This window comes from Corvus hawaiiensis, chromosome Z (genome assembly GCF_020740725.1).
Source record: "Corvus hawaiiensis isolate bCorHaw1 chromosome Z, bCorHaw1.pri.cur, whole genome shotgun sequence".
NCBI lineage: Eukaryota > Metazoa > Chordata > Aves > Passeriformes > Corvidae > Corvus > Corvus hawaiiensis.
In genome coordinates, this window is record NC_063255.1 from 57,689,187 (window position 1) to 57,702,731 (window position 13,545).

At 37.2% G+C, this 13,545-nt stretch overlaps 1 protein-coding gene across 2 annotated transcripts; it reads left to right on the top strand.

Annotated features, from left to right (window-relative positions):
- The first annotated feature begins 204 nt into the window (after positions 1-204).
- CETN3 (centrin 3) lies at positions 205-11,168 on the top strand. Of its 2 annotated transcripts, XM_048292202.1 has the most exons (5): positions 210-351; positions 2,417-2,552; positions 4,274-4,388; positions 6,994-7,185; positions 10,718-11,168. In XM_048292202.1, the coding sequence occupies exons 1-5, from the start codon at positions 335-337 to the stop codon at positions 10,759-10,761; spliced, it is 504 nt and encodes a 167-aa protein (XP_048148159.1). In that variant the 5' UTR covers positions 210-334; the 3' UTR covers positions 10,762-11,168. The 2 variants fall into 2 exon arrangements, with proteins under 2 accessions (XP_048148158.1, XP_048148159.1); XM_048292201.1 differs by having other exon boundaries at positions 205-351; positions 6,994-10,789.
- Positions 11,169-13,545: the final 2,377 nt, after the last annotated feature.

Genomic DNA, 13,545 nt, shown 5'->3' on the forward strand with positions numbered 1-13,545 from the left:
TAGGAAACTTTCTCACGTTCCCCGTTTTGCATCACAGGCTGCTCAACGGCCGCAGGCGCCGCCAGAAGCCATCGCCTGCGCACCGCCCTGTTCGCGCTGAGTGGCAGGCCCTCAGCCAATAGAAGAGCGTCTAGGGCTCAGAGGCGGGATCTTATCACCCACGGCCAATCAGATAGCGGTACTTTGGTGGGGGCGTGGCTTGAGCGGCGTCGCCAGGGGCAGGAGCGCGTCGTCGCCAAGGCGCGAACGCTGGGGCTGTGCGGAGGCGTGGCGGCGCGTCTGCTCCGAGTCTGCTCCGAGTCTGCTCTGACCTGGCTGGCCTGGCAGCGACACGATGAGCCTGGCCCTGAGGTCGGTACGAGCTAGGCGCTTTCCTCCTTGCCCCGCTCGGGGCCCGGAGCGCGGGCAGGGGTCCCTCAGGGCCGCGCCGCCCCCGTTCGGGAGGTGTTGGTGGAACGCGGGGCGTGCCGGGCGGTAGCGAGGCCGGGGTCATCCCCGACCTCCCGCCAGTCACGTCTGATCCCTTCGGCGCTGCCGGGGGCGGATCAGACCCGTCTGCCCGTCGGGGGAGGGAAGGGTCCGGCGCGTCTGGCCTTGGGAGGTTCGCTTCTGGGTTGCCTGATGTGCCTTCAAAAGGCCTGTGAACAGGCATGAAGTTAAACTGCTCGGTTTTGTTTTGTTTATAAATTCTGATTTAGTAGCTATTGCATAAAGCGGCTTGGCTTTTCAAGCGTAATTAATATGCTTACATGGCAACTGCGATCCTTAATTTTCAGGTCTGAGAACTTCACGCTTAGTATGGTTAAAGTAGTTGCAGAAGTGGCACTGAACTGCTTGTGTTGGACTACTGCTTTGTCTTTTGATAACTTAATTTTATGCTAAGCACTAAATGAACACTTAAGTACCCAGATTGCTCTTTCACAAGAGTTCGGTGTTAATCTGCTTTCAGATTTATAAATGGATTTCTTCATCGTAGCTCACAAAATCTGAGCTCCCTGGATCCCAGTCCTAATTAAGTAGCCAGCTCAGAGTTATTTTAGTCCTTCCAAGAGCTGGAGTAATTCAAAGCCTGTGTGAAATCACACTATCTCAGTTGGTCTGTTAAGGACATCTTACTCTTTGAGGATATTGTGGTTTGAAGCATGCTCAGCTAGCTTCTGCAGCTTGCACTTCTCTTGTCTGTATTTGGGACTTTTGCTTCAGTGGCTGTTGAAAGCTAAATCTAGATAAGTGTTTAACCTTAGGTTTTGATTAAAATTAGCAAAATGTTAACAAAAAAGAGCATAAAGCAGCTTATTAGAGGAGATTTGGAAACTTAATCTTGCAGGGTTTTCTGTTCACTCATCGGTAATTTTTATGCATTTTACACTAGGTGATACAGCACACATTCTGCCTCTGGTGCAAATGGACAAATGACCATAAAAAGCCTTTTCCTGAGAGTATAACATAAACTATATGGTAATTTAGGTTAGGAAGGACTTAAGGAAGTCATCTAGTCCAGCTTTCTGATTACAGCAACTTCCACTCAAAGCTAGCTGGGGATGCTAAGCACCTTTTATAGTTAGGTTCCAAAAATTTCTGGTGATGGAGAGTCCTTCCCAGTAGAACTGTTCTAGAACATCACCGCATGCACTGGGAAAATATTTCCTCTTAGTTCCAGCTGCAGTTTCTCCTCCAGCTGCAGTTTTTTCCCTTAAATTTTGTAGTTATTATCTCTTGTCCTTTTACTGTGGTCCTCTGAAAATAGAAGCTTATTCCTAGACTAGCCAAAGAAAAGGGGGCTGTCTTTGAGAAAGATTTGCTGATTTGGAGGCTTCTCTCTTTTGTGTGTATACCAAAACAGAGCTAAAAATCTTCAGAACAGCATGTATGTGTGTGATCTAAAGGATTAAAAAAAAAAAAAAAAGCCCTGCAAGTACTATTTATCTAAGAACTGTTACAGGCCACAAAGCTGATTTGTGTCACCTAATACCAGCTTTAGTAGCCGGACTGTCCGGCCTAGTTTGGCCTCCACTGGTCTGTCTGTCCCAAAATTTATTTTATTTTTTTAAGCTACAGTGTAGAAACCAACTGTTTTCATGAATTGTATAATTTCAACTGCTAATCTAGTTTGTAACCTCAAGAAGCCTTTTTAACTGATAGTTTTTCTACCCTCTTTTTTTCGTTGTTGCTTCTTAACAAAAATGCCTGTGCTGATTTTATTTTGGGTGGGAGACTGGAGGTGTCATTCAGATTTCACAAGGGAATTGTCTATTTCAAATGTTATTTTAAACTGGGAGTACAAACTGGGAGAATATTGACTAGGTAAGGTAGTGATTTCTGCAATTATGGTGAGTTTCTTATTGGTGGAAAATGTTATCTACAGTGTCATCTTCCGAGTAGAAATCTTCTATTACATTTCTTTCTCTTTGTATAGGAATGAGCTCTCAGTAGACAAAACTAAAAAGAAGAAAAGAAGAGAACTGACTGAGGAACAGAAGCAAGAAATTAAAGATGCCTTTGAATTGTTTGATACAGACAAAGACAGAGCAATTAATTACCATGAATTAAAGGTAGAAGTTTTCTTTAAGCAATTTTATAGCAGATACCTGTTCCTTAGTGAGTTCTTAAGATGTTGGCTGTATCTTTAAAAATTTCCTTCAAGATGTCTTGCTGAATTAAAGGAGCGAGGGGGAAAGAAAAAAAACAAAACAGGAAATACTCCACTGGTGTAAGAATACACTTTTCTTCCCACTTTATATACTTAATGCAGTAACAGAATTGCTATAGCATTCTAAATAACCCTGGTATAATTGCCCACCAGGGATAAGCTTGGACAGATGACCAAGTGGGAGAAGCTTTTGAAAAACTGTTTGATAATTTTAAAGGTACTGTCTAACCTAAAGCTTGATGTTGATATCGGGTATGCAGGTAAAAGATGTAAAGCAAATTAGTAAAACTATTGACTACAAGCCAGAGCTTACCTGTATTTTTCAACAGGACACCTATGATTTGTAGGGATAAGGTGTGCTCTTAGCTCTGTGTGTGGGAAGCTCAGTAGGTGCCTGTCCCAAAGAAGGATGCTCCTAATGATAGCTATTAGCAGAGGGAGTTCAGGATGTCTTTCTGAGTAAGGTCTCCCACCTGAAAGTCCACAGAGCAGTAGATGAGGTTCACTAAACTCACTTTAAATATTTTATGCATTTTTATTCTAATTATGGCATTGAGAACAAAAAGGGGCTTCGGAGAGGCCAGTGTTTCAGTCACGTATAGGGTGAGATTTTTTTTTGAAAAAATGCATTATCCAGTGTATTGGCTCTACATCCTGGCTCTACCAAGTAACTTGAGGAAGGAAAAAAAGTCTTACTTTTACTTAATTTGCTGTTACAGGAGTGTGTTAGGTAGAACAATTCCCTTATCTTTATTTCAGAGTTCAGGTATTTTATCTTTGCTGGAAGCCAGTGTGACTAGGGTTGTGCTGGGGACTGTTTTGGCACTGTTAATATGCTTTTTCTGGTTATGGTATGTATTGAATTCCCAGCTGTCATGATTACTTGAAAAGCTCTTTCTTAGCTGTCTAATTGAATATTGTCATTCTGAAGCTAATACTGTGAAAGAGCAGAAATACATAAGAAGAAAAACTGTGTATCTCCTTCTCTACAAAATCAGCATATAGCATCAATTTTTGAATAACTACTTCCATGGTTTTGCATGTGTGGTTAGCTTGTATTCATCAGTTTGGAGGAAGTCAGGGTAGTGTGTGGTGAGAAATAGCCATCTAAGGTGAAATGTGAAACTAAATGTCGACTCCTAAGCTAATGGAAAAGTAAAATATAGGTTGCCATCTGTGGCCCACTGGAAAAGCAATTAAAAGTCTTTCAGGACTTGTAAATCTGTGAACATACACGCACTTTGCCTGAAAAATGAAGAATAATGTGCAGAATTATTTTCACATTTGTCTTAAAAAGATAAGATTTTGAAATGGTTTTGGAAATGAGGAATAAATTTACTTGTCCTGAGACGCATTTGGTCCAGTCCAGGTAAAATCCCTGAAAATGCAGAGGTTTTTTTTTTCACTGTAACTAGATGTTCCATTTCCTAATAGTAAATCAAATCTAGATGGTTTTAATATCCCAAGCTCTTTTCTTTTATTTATTTTATTTATTATTTTTACTAAACCACTAATGCTCTTTTTCTCTTGGTCAAGAAGGGAATTACTGAAATTAAAAAGAAAATCTGTTAAATCTTTATTTTGAGCCTTATCTATGGTTGCGCTTCCATTTTATTCCAAAAGGTGGCAATGAGAGCCTTGGGTTTTGATGTGAAAAAAGCTGATGTCCTGAAAATACTTAAAGATTATGATCGAGAATCAACAGGCAAGATCACCTTTGAAGATTTTAATGAAGTTGGTATGTGTTTGATTGTGTTTCTACCTCTAGAGATATTAGACTATAGTAGGGAGTACAAATTTCAAAGCTGTACTTTGTAGATTTCTTCAATTATTTATTACTATTAAGAAATAGAAGTGGGGGATGTCATTTCATATTTTTCTTAATATAGGTCAGTAGTGAAGGAAGATAAATATTTGTTTTATGGATGCTTAATTTGATACCTAGAGATGCATGATTGCTACAGTATAAAAGGAAGTAGGGTATACACAATCTTAATCTCTTTCAAGTTTACACAGAGGAAAAAATGCTAGTTTAAAGTGCAGATGTTCTTGTCTTGTTCATGGATCTTTGTAAGATTCTTCTTCCTGCTGTGGAAAAGGCATTTGGCATTGAATTTCATGGGAAGGAGTGCATACACAGACAAGCACTTAATATATATATTAATTATATATATTTATCTTATTTATATATATATAATCTTATATTAATATATAAGAAAAGATTAGAGAAACTGAAGCAGATTTTAAATATTGTACTTCAAGGATTTTCAACTGTTGATAAAACCAGTAGAATTAGTTGTTTCTTTCATCTGAAATTTGTGTATTGTGCAATTTTGTGTACTTTGAGTTTGCAGTGATCTGCAGAATTTTTAGACTTGATGTTTCTTTGAAGATTTTAGGGGATTTTTGTTATACATAATTTATGCTTTTGCATACAATTTATGTGTACCCAAAAGTAATCTGTGTGGGTTTACATCTCTAGTTTATTATGTCCATGACAGTTCATTATGTTCATGATAGGTCCATTTCTTCAAGGTATTTGTTTTCTGTAGATTTTATGAAATAAAACACCCAAACCCCAGTATTTACTCTTGGCTACAAATAGCAATCTTCTTAATGTAGCAAAACAATTATTGTTTGAAATGTGGCCACATTTATTTGTTTAACAGTTTAATACTGGACAAATGTCTTGTTAATGACAGGTAATATTTTTGTAGTTATATTCCAGGTTAGGGAACATTGTTTCTGGTTCTTTTCTGATTTATAAATCCTATGTGGAAGTATTAAAAAGAAAGTGAGTGTATTGATTTGATAGTAGTAGTACTCCTAATATTACATCATTATGCTGTAATATTATATAAAATGCATATATTGTAATTACCATGCAATTACTTTTTTAAATTCCTGATACTCAGTCCTGTTCATTGCTTCCTTGTTCTGTCCTGGCTGTCAATATGGGCAGTCACTAAGTGCTGCAGGAAGCCAGGAAAATTCTTGTAGAAAGCACAGTATATACTTGGAAGGGGATCAAACCTGTTGGAAAACTTGAGTTGGAGTAGAGTACTGCTGTGGTGCAATATGAACTTGACAAAGAATTAAACAGGATATCACTTCTAACAGAAAGATTGGGGAGTTAGATAAAATAAGTTGTTGAGACATTAATTGTGAAGAGCTGCTGAATATAGCTAAGCAATTCTTGAGCCATCAATTTCTCTTAATGTTCAACTGAAATACATAAAGATGCAGTTATATTTTGTCTTCTATAGTTTTGTATTTAGAGACATTTTATTATTTCTCAGTTGTCTTTTTGCCACAAAAGGTAACATTTTTCAAATGATGTAATACTGTCATGCAGCACTATTTTAAAAGAAAATATTTAAATTTGGGGTAAATCTGCAGATATATAAACTTCATTGCTGTAGTTGGCTTATAGGAGCATGAAAAAATTCTTTCAAGTTTGCTAAGCCAGAGCAGACATTCCATCTGCAGTTCATAGCAGATGGTAAGTGGTTCTTTATGTGCAAGCAATGTTGATGTGATTTTAATGGCTTGATAATACAAGACTAGCCCTGTAATACAAGACTAGCCAGTACAAAGATATGGAGATACATTATTGTTGGTTGGTCTGAAGTAATTACTAGAAAAATATTTCATGAGGCAAGTTTGTCTTTCCTGTTGCAGAAACTGACAAGTGGTTGTCTTGAAAAGAATAAAGGCTGAAGAATCCTTTCGGAATAAACATCTTGCAATTCATAGCAGCATCCTTTTTATAACCCAACCCCTATGTATAGGCTTTTTTTGGTTTTGGATTTGGGGGGGGTGGGATGTGTTTGGTTCATTGGTTATGGGGGCTTTTTGTGTTAGTGTGGTTTTATATTTAAAAGAGAGGTTCCATGTGGATGTTTTCCTTCACTTACTGTTTCAGTGTTCTCCCCAACTCAAAATTCTATCCTGATGAAAGCATATAAAGTAAAAGAATTTCACATCTTCATCTAAAAAAGCTGATGGTGTTTTTTCTGAAAATTTGGAATTTTGAAACAGAGGCATCCTGTGCATACTTTTAATTCCTATTCGAAAATGTGTAGAAAGTGTGACTGTGTCTAAACTGCCATGCAGCTTTCCACTGTGACAGTTACGTCCCAAAGAGCAGCTCAGCTTGTGAAAACAGAGGTGAGAAAGAGAGGTCAGATAACAGCCAAACAAATATGCATGTTGAATTGTATACAAATGTAAGAGCAGGTGAAATCAGACATATGTGTCCTTCATATTGTCTTAGTTCGCAAAGGTCGTTTTGCATTTACCTTTCAGAATTTTTTAGTCTAACTTAATTATCCTTCTTGCAGTGACAGATTGGATATTGGACAGAGACCCACAAGAAGAAATACTCAAGGCATTCAAATTGTTTGACGATGATGACTCTGGTAAAATAAGTCTGAGAAACCTGCGCCGGGTTGCTAGAGAGTTGGGTGAAAATATGTCTGATGAAGAACTACGGGCTATGATTGAAGAATTTGATAAGGATGGAGATGGAGAAAGTACGTGTTGGCAAATAAAACACCATATAATCTTGTTCTTAATTTTATTCCCTTTTTAGGCGTTGTTTTGTTATGAAAATGTCCTCTTAAATTTCCTTCTAGATTACTTTAATCTCAAACATAATTTAGCTTACAAATAATGCAGACTGTTGCTTTTGACAGCTACTAGTCCTGGAGTCTAAGAATCAAGTTGATTCACCACCAACTCTTACTCAACCAATATCTATTAAAAGCTGGCTGAAAGTGTAGTTGAAGGTGGAGTAATTGAACTGATATGTGAGAGATTCTGTGTACCTACATTACATTTTTATTTCCTTATAAATTAGTAGAAGTATTAAAGTGCTGAGAGAAAGTCTTTTGATCACTTACTTAATATATCTGAAGTGGCAATGTGTCGTGATTTCAGCATTGGATATGGAGCATTAAGCTAATAAATCATGCTGGAAGTACCCTGGGTAGGGTCAGCTTGGATGGGTCTTTAACATACTTCTGAGCCTTGGAGTGCTGAAAAGTATAGTGTGAAAAATGGCTCTGGAATTGACAAGGCCCATACAGAGTAGGCTGCAGAAGGGATTTAGTGGGTAGATAAAGAATGAGTTAGCAAATCCAGTTTGATAAGATGCTTATTAAATCACTGTGAACATTGAAACTTAAAGAGTTTTTGATTAACTTCAAAACATCCTTATTTTTACATCAGAAACCTTAATACCTGGATTTTGAGGACCGCTCATTTGAGACCTTGTACCTAAAGACTGTATCAGTCCATTGAATATCCTTCTTTCAGGGTGGTGACTTATATCTGAGATTTCACTAGCAGTTCATAAGTTTTCCTGTAAAAATAATATTTACTCTTACGAGCATCTGTTGGACTCAAAACTTGGATGTACTTGTGGAAAAAATTGTGTTGTCAGCCTTTAGACAGATAGTCTTCTATGGTGTTTGACATAAGTGGTATTTTTCAGAAGTTGTAGCTGCAGAGGTGAGAGTAGAATTCTTTGTGCGAATATGTTTTGTCATGTGTTGATATCCTGGGGCTGCCAAATGAGATGTCAGAATCATGGATCAATGTTCTTTTGTCACATTGCTGCTTGGGTACTACAAATGGAATGTAGACCATTAACCTCCTTTCAGGAGGGTTATTGAGTCATAATTATTTTGTGTCAGTGCTACGTTTTTTTAAATTAAATTGATGAGCTAAGAGTAAGTGGCTCAGTTTCCTCTTATTCAATCATCCATTCATTGTCTTTGTTAGAGCAATTAAGTAGAAGATTGAATATGGAAGATTAACAGCATAATGTTTATGTATGGTACTGTTTATCCTTAAAGTTCTGTGTGGTTTTGTGATTCTTTAAAGAAAACTGAGGCTGTTCATAGCTTTTTAAGATTCATTCTAAGAAGGTAAATTATCCTGTAAATCACCATTCCATTTGTCTTCAAGCACCTGGGACACATGGCAAAATGTTGCTGTCATCTAATTCTCCTTACTTTCCTGCCCTCAAAAAAAAAAAATCTGCAGCGGTTCATTGTTAGCATTTCTAATTGATATGTCAAATACAGAAATAATACCATTTTTGGTTTAACATCTTTATTACATTTGAGAGATTGTTTTGCTCACAGTGAAATAAGGTATCTTGTGTGGTACTCAGGTTACATGAACCCTTATGTTCTCAGCGAAACCACTGAGCTCTACTGGTAGGCTGTATATAGACTTCTGTAAAAGAAAGTATGTTTTTATCTGCCTTAAAAATGTAAACAATCTTATTTTGGTATTCCTGGGTTTGGAAATTACTTCTGGTTTTGAGCACAACTAACTTCAGAAACTCCATGGTGTCAGCATGCAATTTTGATCATCTCGTGTGGATGCACCTGTAGGAAACACTATCCAGTCTCATGTATCGGATTTTGGCACAGAATTAAGAAAAATACCCAAACCCACCGCTGAAAAAATGTGTGCTCTTAACTCTCAAGATTCTAAGTCAACGTTTTCTTTATTTTAGCTGTGATTCTAGTTTGTTCTTTTATGATCACTTATATTATGGAGGTGAGGGAAATTTGTTGCCATGAAAAACTGTGCTTCCCCTTTCATGGTGCTTAACTTGTGAACAGATCCTCCTCTGAAGAGGATTAACTGAGATTACTTGGGTTACTGAGAATCGTAACTACATTGCTTTTTGAAGCTTCTTTGAATGTTCCAAAATTTGTTTGTCATTATAGTGTTGTATTTCCACTTTGCAGCATAGTTTCAAGGATGTTGTAAACCAGAGAATATTTTGGAGACAGTGTTTGAATTCGTTCTGTTACTGTGTTGTTACTGTGAAAAAGCTGTGGAGATGCTTTTTAAAGTCATACAGTCACAGTGGTTTTGTGTCTTAGACTAGATGTAGCTATGTGATGGACCGGTACTTCAGAGCATAGGGCCCTAAGGCTAAATCTGCTTGTTTCATATTTTTTTACATGCATCACAGCAGGGCATATTTAGGCTTTTTGATTTTTTTATTCTTTAACATAGTTGAATTTAATTTTCTTCCAGCTGTAAATGTAGTTCTTTCTTAGCAGTGCTTTGTTTAGGAATAGCTTGGGCATGTTGGCTGGGATGGATAATTATCAGGGAGAATACTTCATATGTGTCTTGTCTTTTCCATACCACTGGCTTACTCTAATCATTCCCTACTACAGTAATTAGTTGCAGACTGAACATGTTCACTGGTTAACTCTTTTACAGTGGCTGTGTTTTAACATATGAGTAAGGTCAGTACCTGAGGTATAAGTGCAGCAAAATAACTAATGAATGCTAATTAATTTATTATTATGACTTAAATTCTTGAAGTGTGTTTGTGTAAAATTTCTGTTCATTATAAATGAAGAATGAAGTTCAGATAGGGAAAGGCTCATCAAAAGTCCATTTTAATTCTAGCTAATTTATGGAATAATTGCTAAATGATCTTAAAATTTGTTTTGTGTTTGACAAGTATTACAGATTGGGGAGACAGGAATAGCATTGTTTGATCTATGATGGTGGTTTGGATGTAAATGTTTTGAATTATGATTTTAAGAATAAAACTTAATTCAATCATAACTAGGTGAGGTATTGTTGCTTGAGTATTCACTTAATAAAATTCAGATACTATTCTTAATATTTTTATAGACCTTCAAAGTAATGTTACTTTGCACAGCCTATCTCTTTTACATCTGTTTCTCAGATTTTTTTTCTATCATGTTTCACTTTTAGAATATTTTTACTTTCATAATTAGAAATAATATAAGTGATTATAAGTTAGTTGGATTCTGGCTTAAGTATTCCACCTAACAAAGCTTGCATTCTGACTTCATGTTACCTGAAAAAACCTGTGCAAAACTCCTGTTTTAGAAGCAAACTTGTAAACACTTAACAGTAATGGATCAGATGCAACAAATACTGACAGAGAAGCCTTTAAGTAAAGTACAGATATCCATTATTTTATGGTTTATTGTTGTTTGCTGTTTGTCTAATGATGTGTTTTTTCCTTCTTTTTTTTTTTTTCTTCTTTTACAGTCAATCAAGAAGAATTTATTGCTATTATGACCGGAGATATTTAGTATTAGAAGAAAAGAAATTAACACAGCACAAAAGGGAGGAGTTGTTGGCCGCTTCTATTACAGTGTTTTGTCGTTTCATTTATTTCAGTAGCTGGAGTGATGCAGAAAGTTACTTGTCACTGGACCAAAATAAAAACGGGTTACATGCACTGATAATTCAGTACTTTGTATCATTAAATATTATCGCTAGAATAATTGACATACTATTTTAGAACAAGTAAGTAATGCTGCATTTCAGAATGTTTGAGTAACTGTTTGTAAAATAGCCTTGTCTCAGATTTCTAAATTGTATCATATTATAAGAACCTTTAGAGGTTCTTGATTTTGTGTTAGCATTAGCTGTGGCCTTAGTTTTGATACATAAGGTTTGAAAAACTTCCATTTAAATAAAACGTTCTTTACTACTACTTGAAAGTATTATTTTTGTTGTTCAGTCTGAGCTGAACTAGAAGGGACAATGTTTCAGAGAAGATGTTTTTTTTCTTTTTTCATTTATAAGCTTCTGCTCTTTTAGGTGAATTGTAACATTAAATGAGCAAGCATATGCATTCTCAAAGATGCCATTTGTTAACTCTCTGTTACCCCTGTATGATAACAAATGTCAGGAAACTATGCATAATGATAAACTGATTTCAAAACATGCTTAAATCACTCAGATGTCAGCCAGCAGCTCTCTCGCCTGTATCCACAGTTCTGATAGTTTGGAGACAATTACAATGGCAAACTTCCTGCAAGCCAAGTAGTATGCTTTAGAATCTAATAGCAAAAACACCCTACGTGAAATATAAGACATATTTAAAAAATGCAGTATGAAACCTGCAACAAACCCCACAACTTCTAACAAGTATTTTGCGGTCTTAGAAGATTTGTTTAGGAGGTGAATATTAAGGGGAAAAGATGCAGTGTTAGGGACTAAGGCTGTGAAGGGCTCTTAACAAGTACTTTCTAGGATCAGTAGGAGAATTGTCCAGTTCAGTAGCTTCTGACTTGGCTTTTAATTTCTTTTGTAAACTATTTCAGGGACACTTTTAGTTTCTGCAGGCAATCAAAGTGATAGAGAACTGGAAAGTTCTGTTAGTAGTCTTCAAAAACTTTTCCATCAAAATTCCTACCTCTGAATGTGCCAAGTATTCTAACATGCTGCAGTGGCCTTTATGGGAGCGGTACCGTCTCTGTAGATGGCTAGTACTTATTTCTTGATAGGTGACCACTTACTGTTTGTAACTCTTCCAGTAAGATGTACTTTGTGTTTTCTGAATTGAGGCCTTATTTCTAGCTTTTGCAATGTACTTGGTAAGCCTTACTTTGTTCTTGTAGACATGGCAGCATTTGTTAGGGGCCAGGTTATATTGGTATAAGGCTCTATAAACCCAGGCCAGTGACCAGGTTCCAAATAAATAAAAATACCGTGGAGAGAGGTTTTGTAAAGTTGCTCAGACTGTGGGAGTGACACAGAAGAAAGGAAAAAGAAACAATCAGAGTAGTGATACTGTCTCAATGTTTGGTTTTACTTTTTTTCTTAATTTCATCGTTCTGGAGATTTTTGCATTTCAAAACCATGCCTTTTCTGTGCTGCGGACTGATGATCTCACAGTTTTGTGTACTGGGGTTGTTGCAATTCCTGTTGACTTTTCTTGATATTCACCACCTGACAATAATTGTGACATATCAGAGACCAGAGCTTGGTAAGATCTAAGCTCTGAACTTGCAACTGTCTGCTTGGCCCCAGCATTGACACTACATGCAATTCTGTGTGTTTTTTGGGGCTCACACCAATCCTGGTCCTTTTTTTGCAGTTCTCTTGGTGTATCATAGGATGCAGATTCCTGGTTTTTTCATTTTATGCTTTGCATGAAATCATAAAGGAAGGGAGTGATTTGGTGGCACATTTTATCATCTCTGTTGTAGAATAGTGTCAGGGTTCAGCAGTCATCACAGTTCAGTATTACATCATATGTAAAAGGTATGCTGTTGAATGTGTGCCTTATTTCTAGACTTGCAAAAGTGGGTTAGTGTTAAATGAACAAGGTCTGACTTCACGTACCTGGGACAAATATTTCTCTCTCACCTTTGCTATGGAGGACAGTGATGCCTGATGGAGGTCTAAAAACGGCAGCTTAGGAAATGTTGTAATCCATTGCACTGAAATCACTGGAACCTCTTTTTAAGAGCTTATAGTAACGATTGTTTATAACTGTTCCAAATAGTCCATCAATACCCTAATTAATCCCATGCAGCTTTGAGGAAATCAAGAACTTTCAAATGAATAAAAATACCATGTTAGAATGCAGTGTACACCAAATACTACTCTACTGGCTTATTTTAGAGCTGTCTTTCACGTACTAGGTTTGTGACATCAAACATACTCGGTTCGTGTTTATTTGTGGGAGAGATTCCATGGCACAGTTAAGTCATCAACAGTCAGATAACATTAATGTTGCATGTGCTGCATCATGTGGAGGCTCTGCTTGACTTGAGAAACATCTTGAGTGTTTTGCTGGTGTGTTTGATTTTACCACATACAGCAGAGCTGTGCTTAACCATGCCCTTGGAGCTTGGCAAAGAGGAAAGAGGAAACCGCGACAACTTAGCTGGCAACAGAGCAGAGGCCAAAGAGGCAGTTTGTGAAAGGAGTGAAGAGCACAGAGGCACTGCGAAGGGACACAGCTGGCCCTGAACTCTTAAGCTAAGTCACAGGCCTGCGTGAAAGGAATAGCAGCCCAAAGGGGAGGGCATCTGCATCCATGTAGATCTCTTGCTTTCTGGGCTCCTCACAAGTTTGTA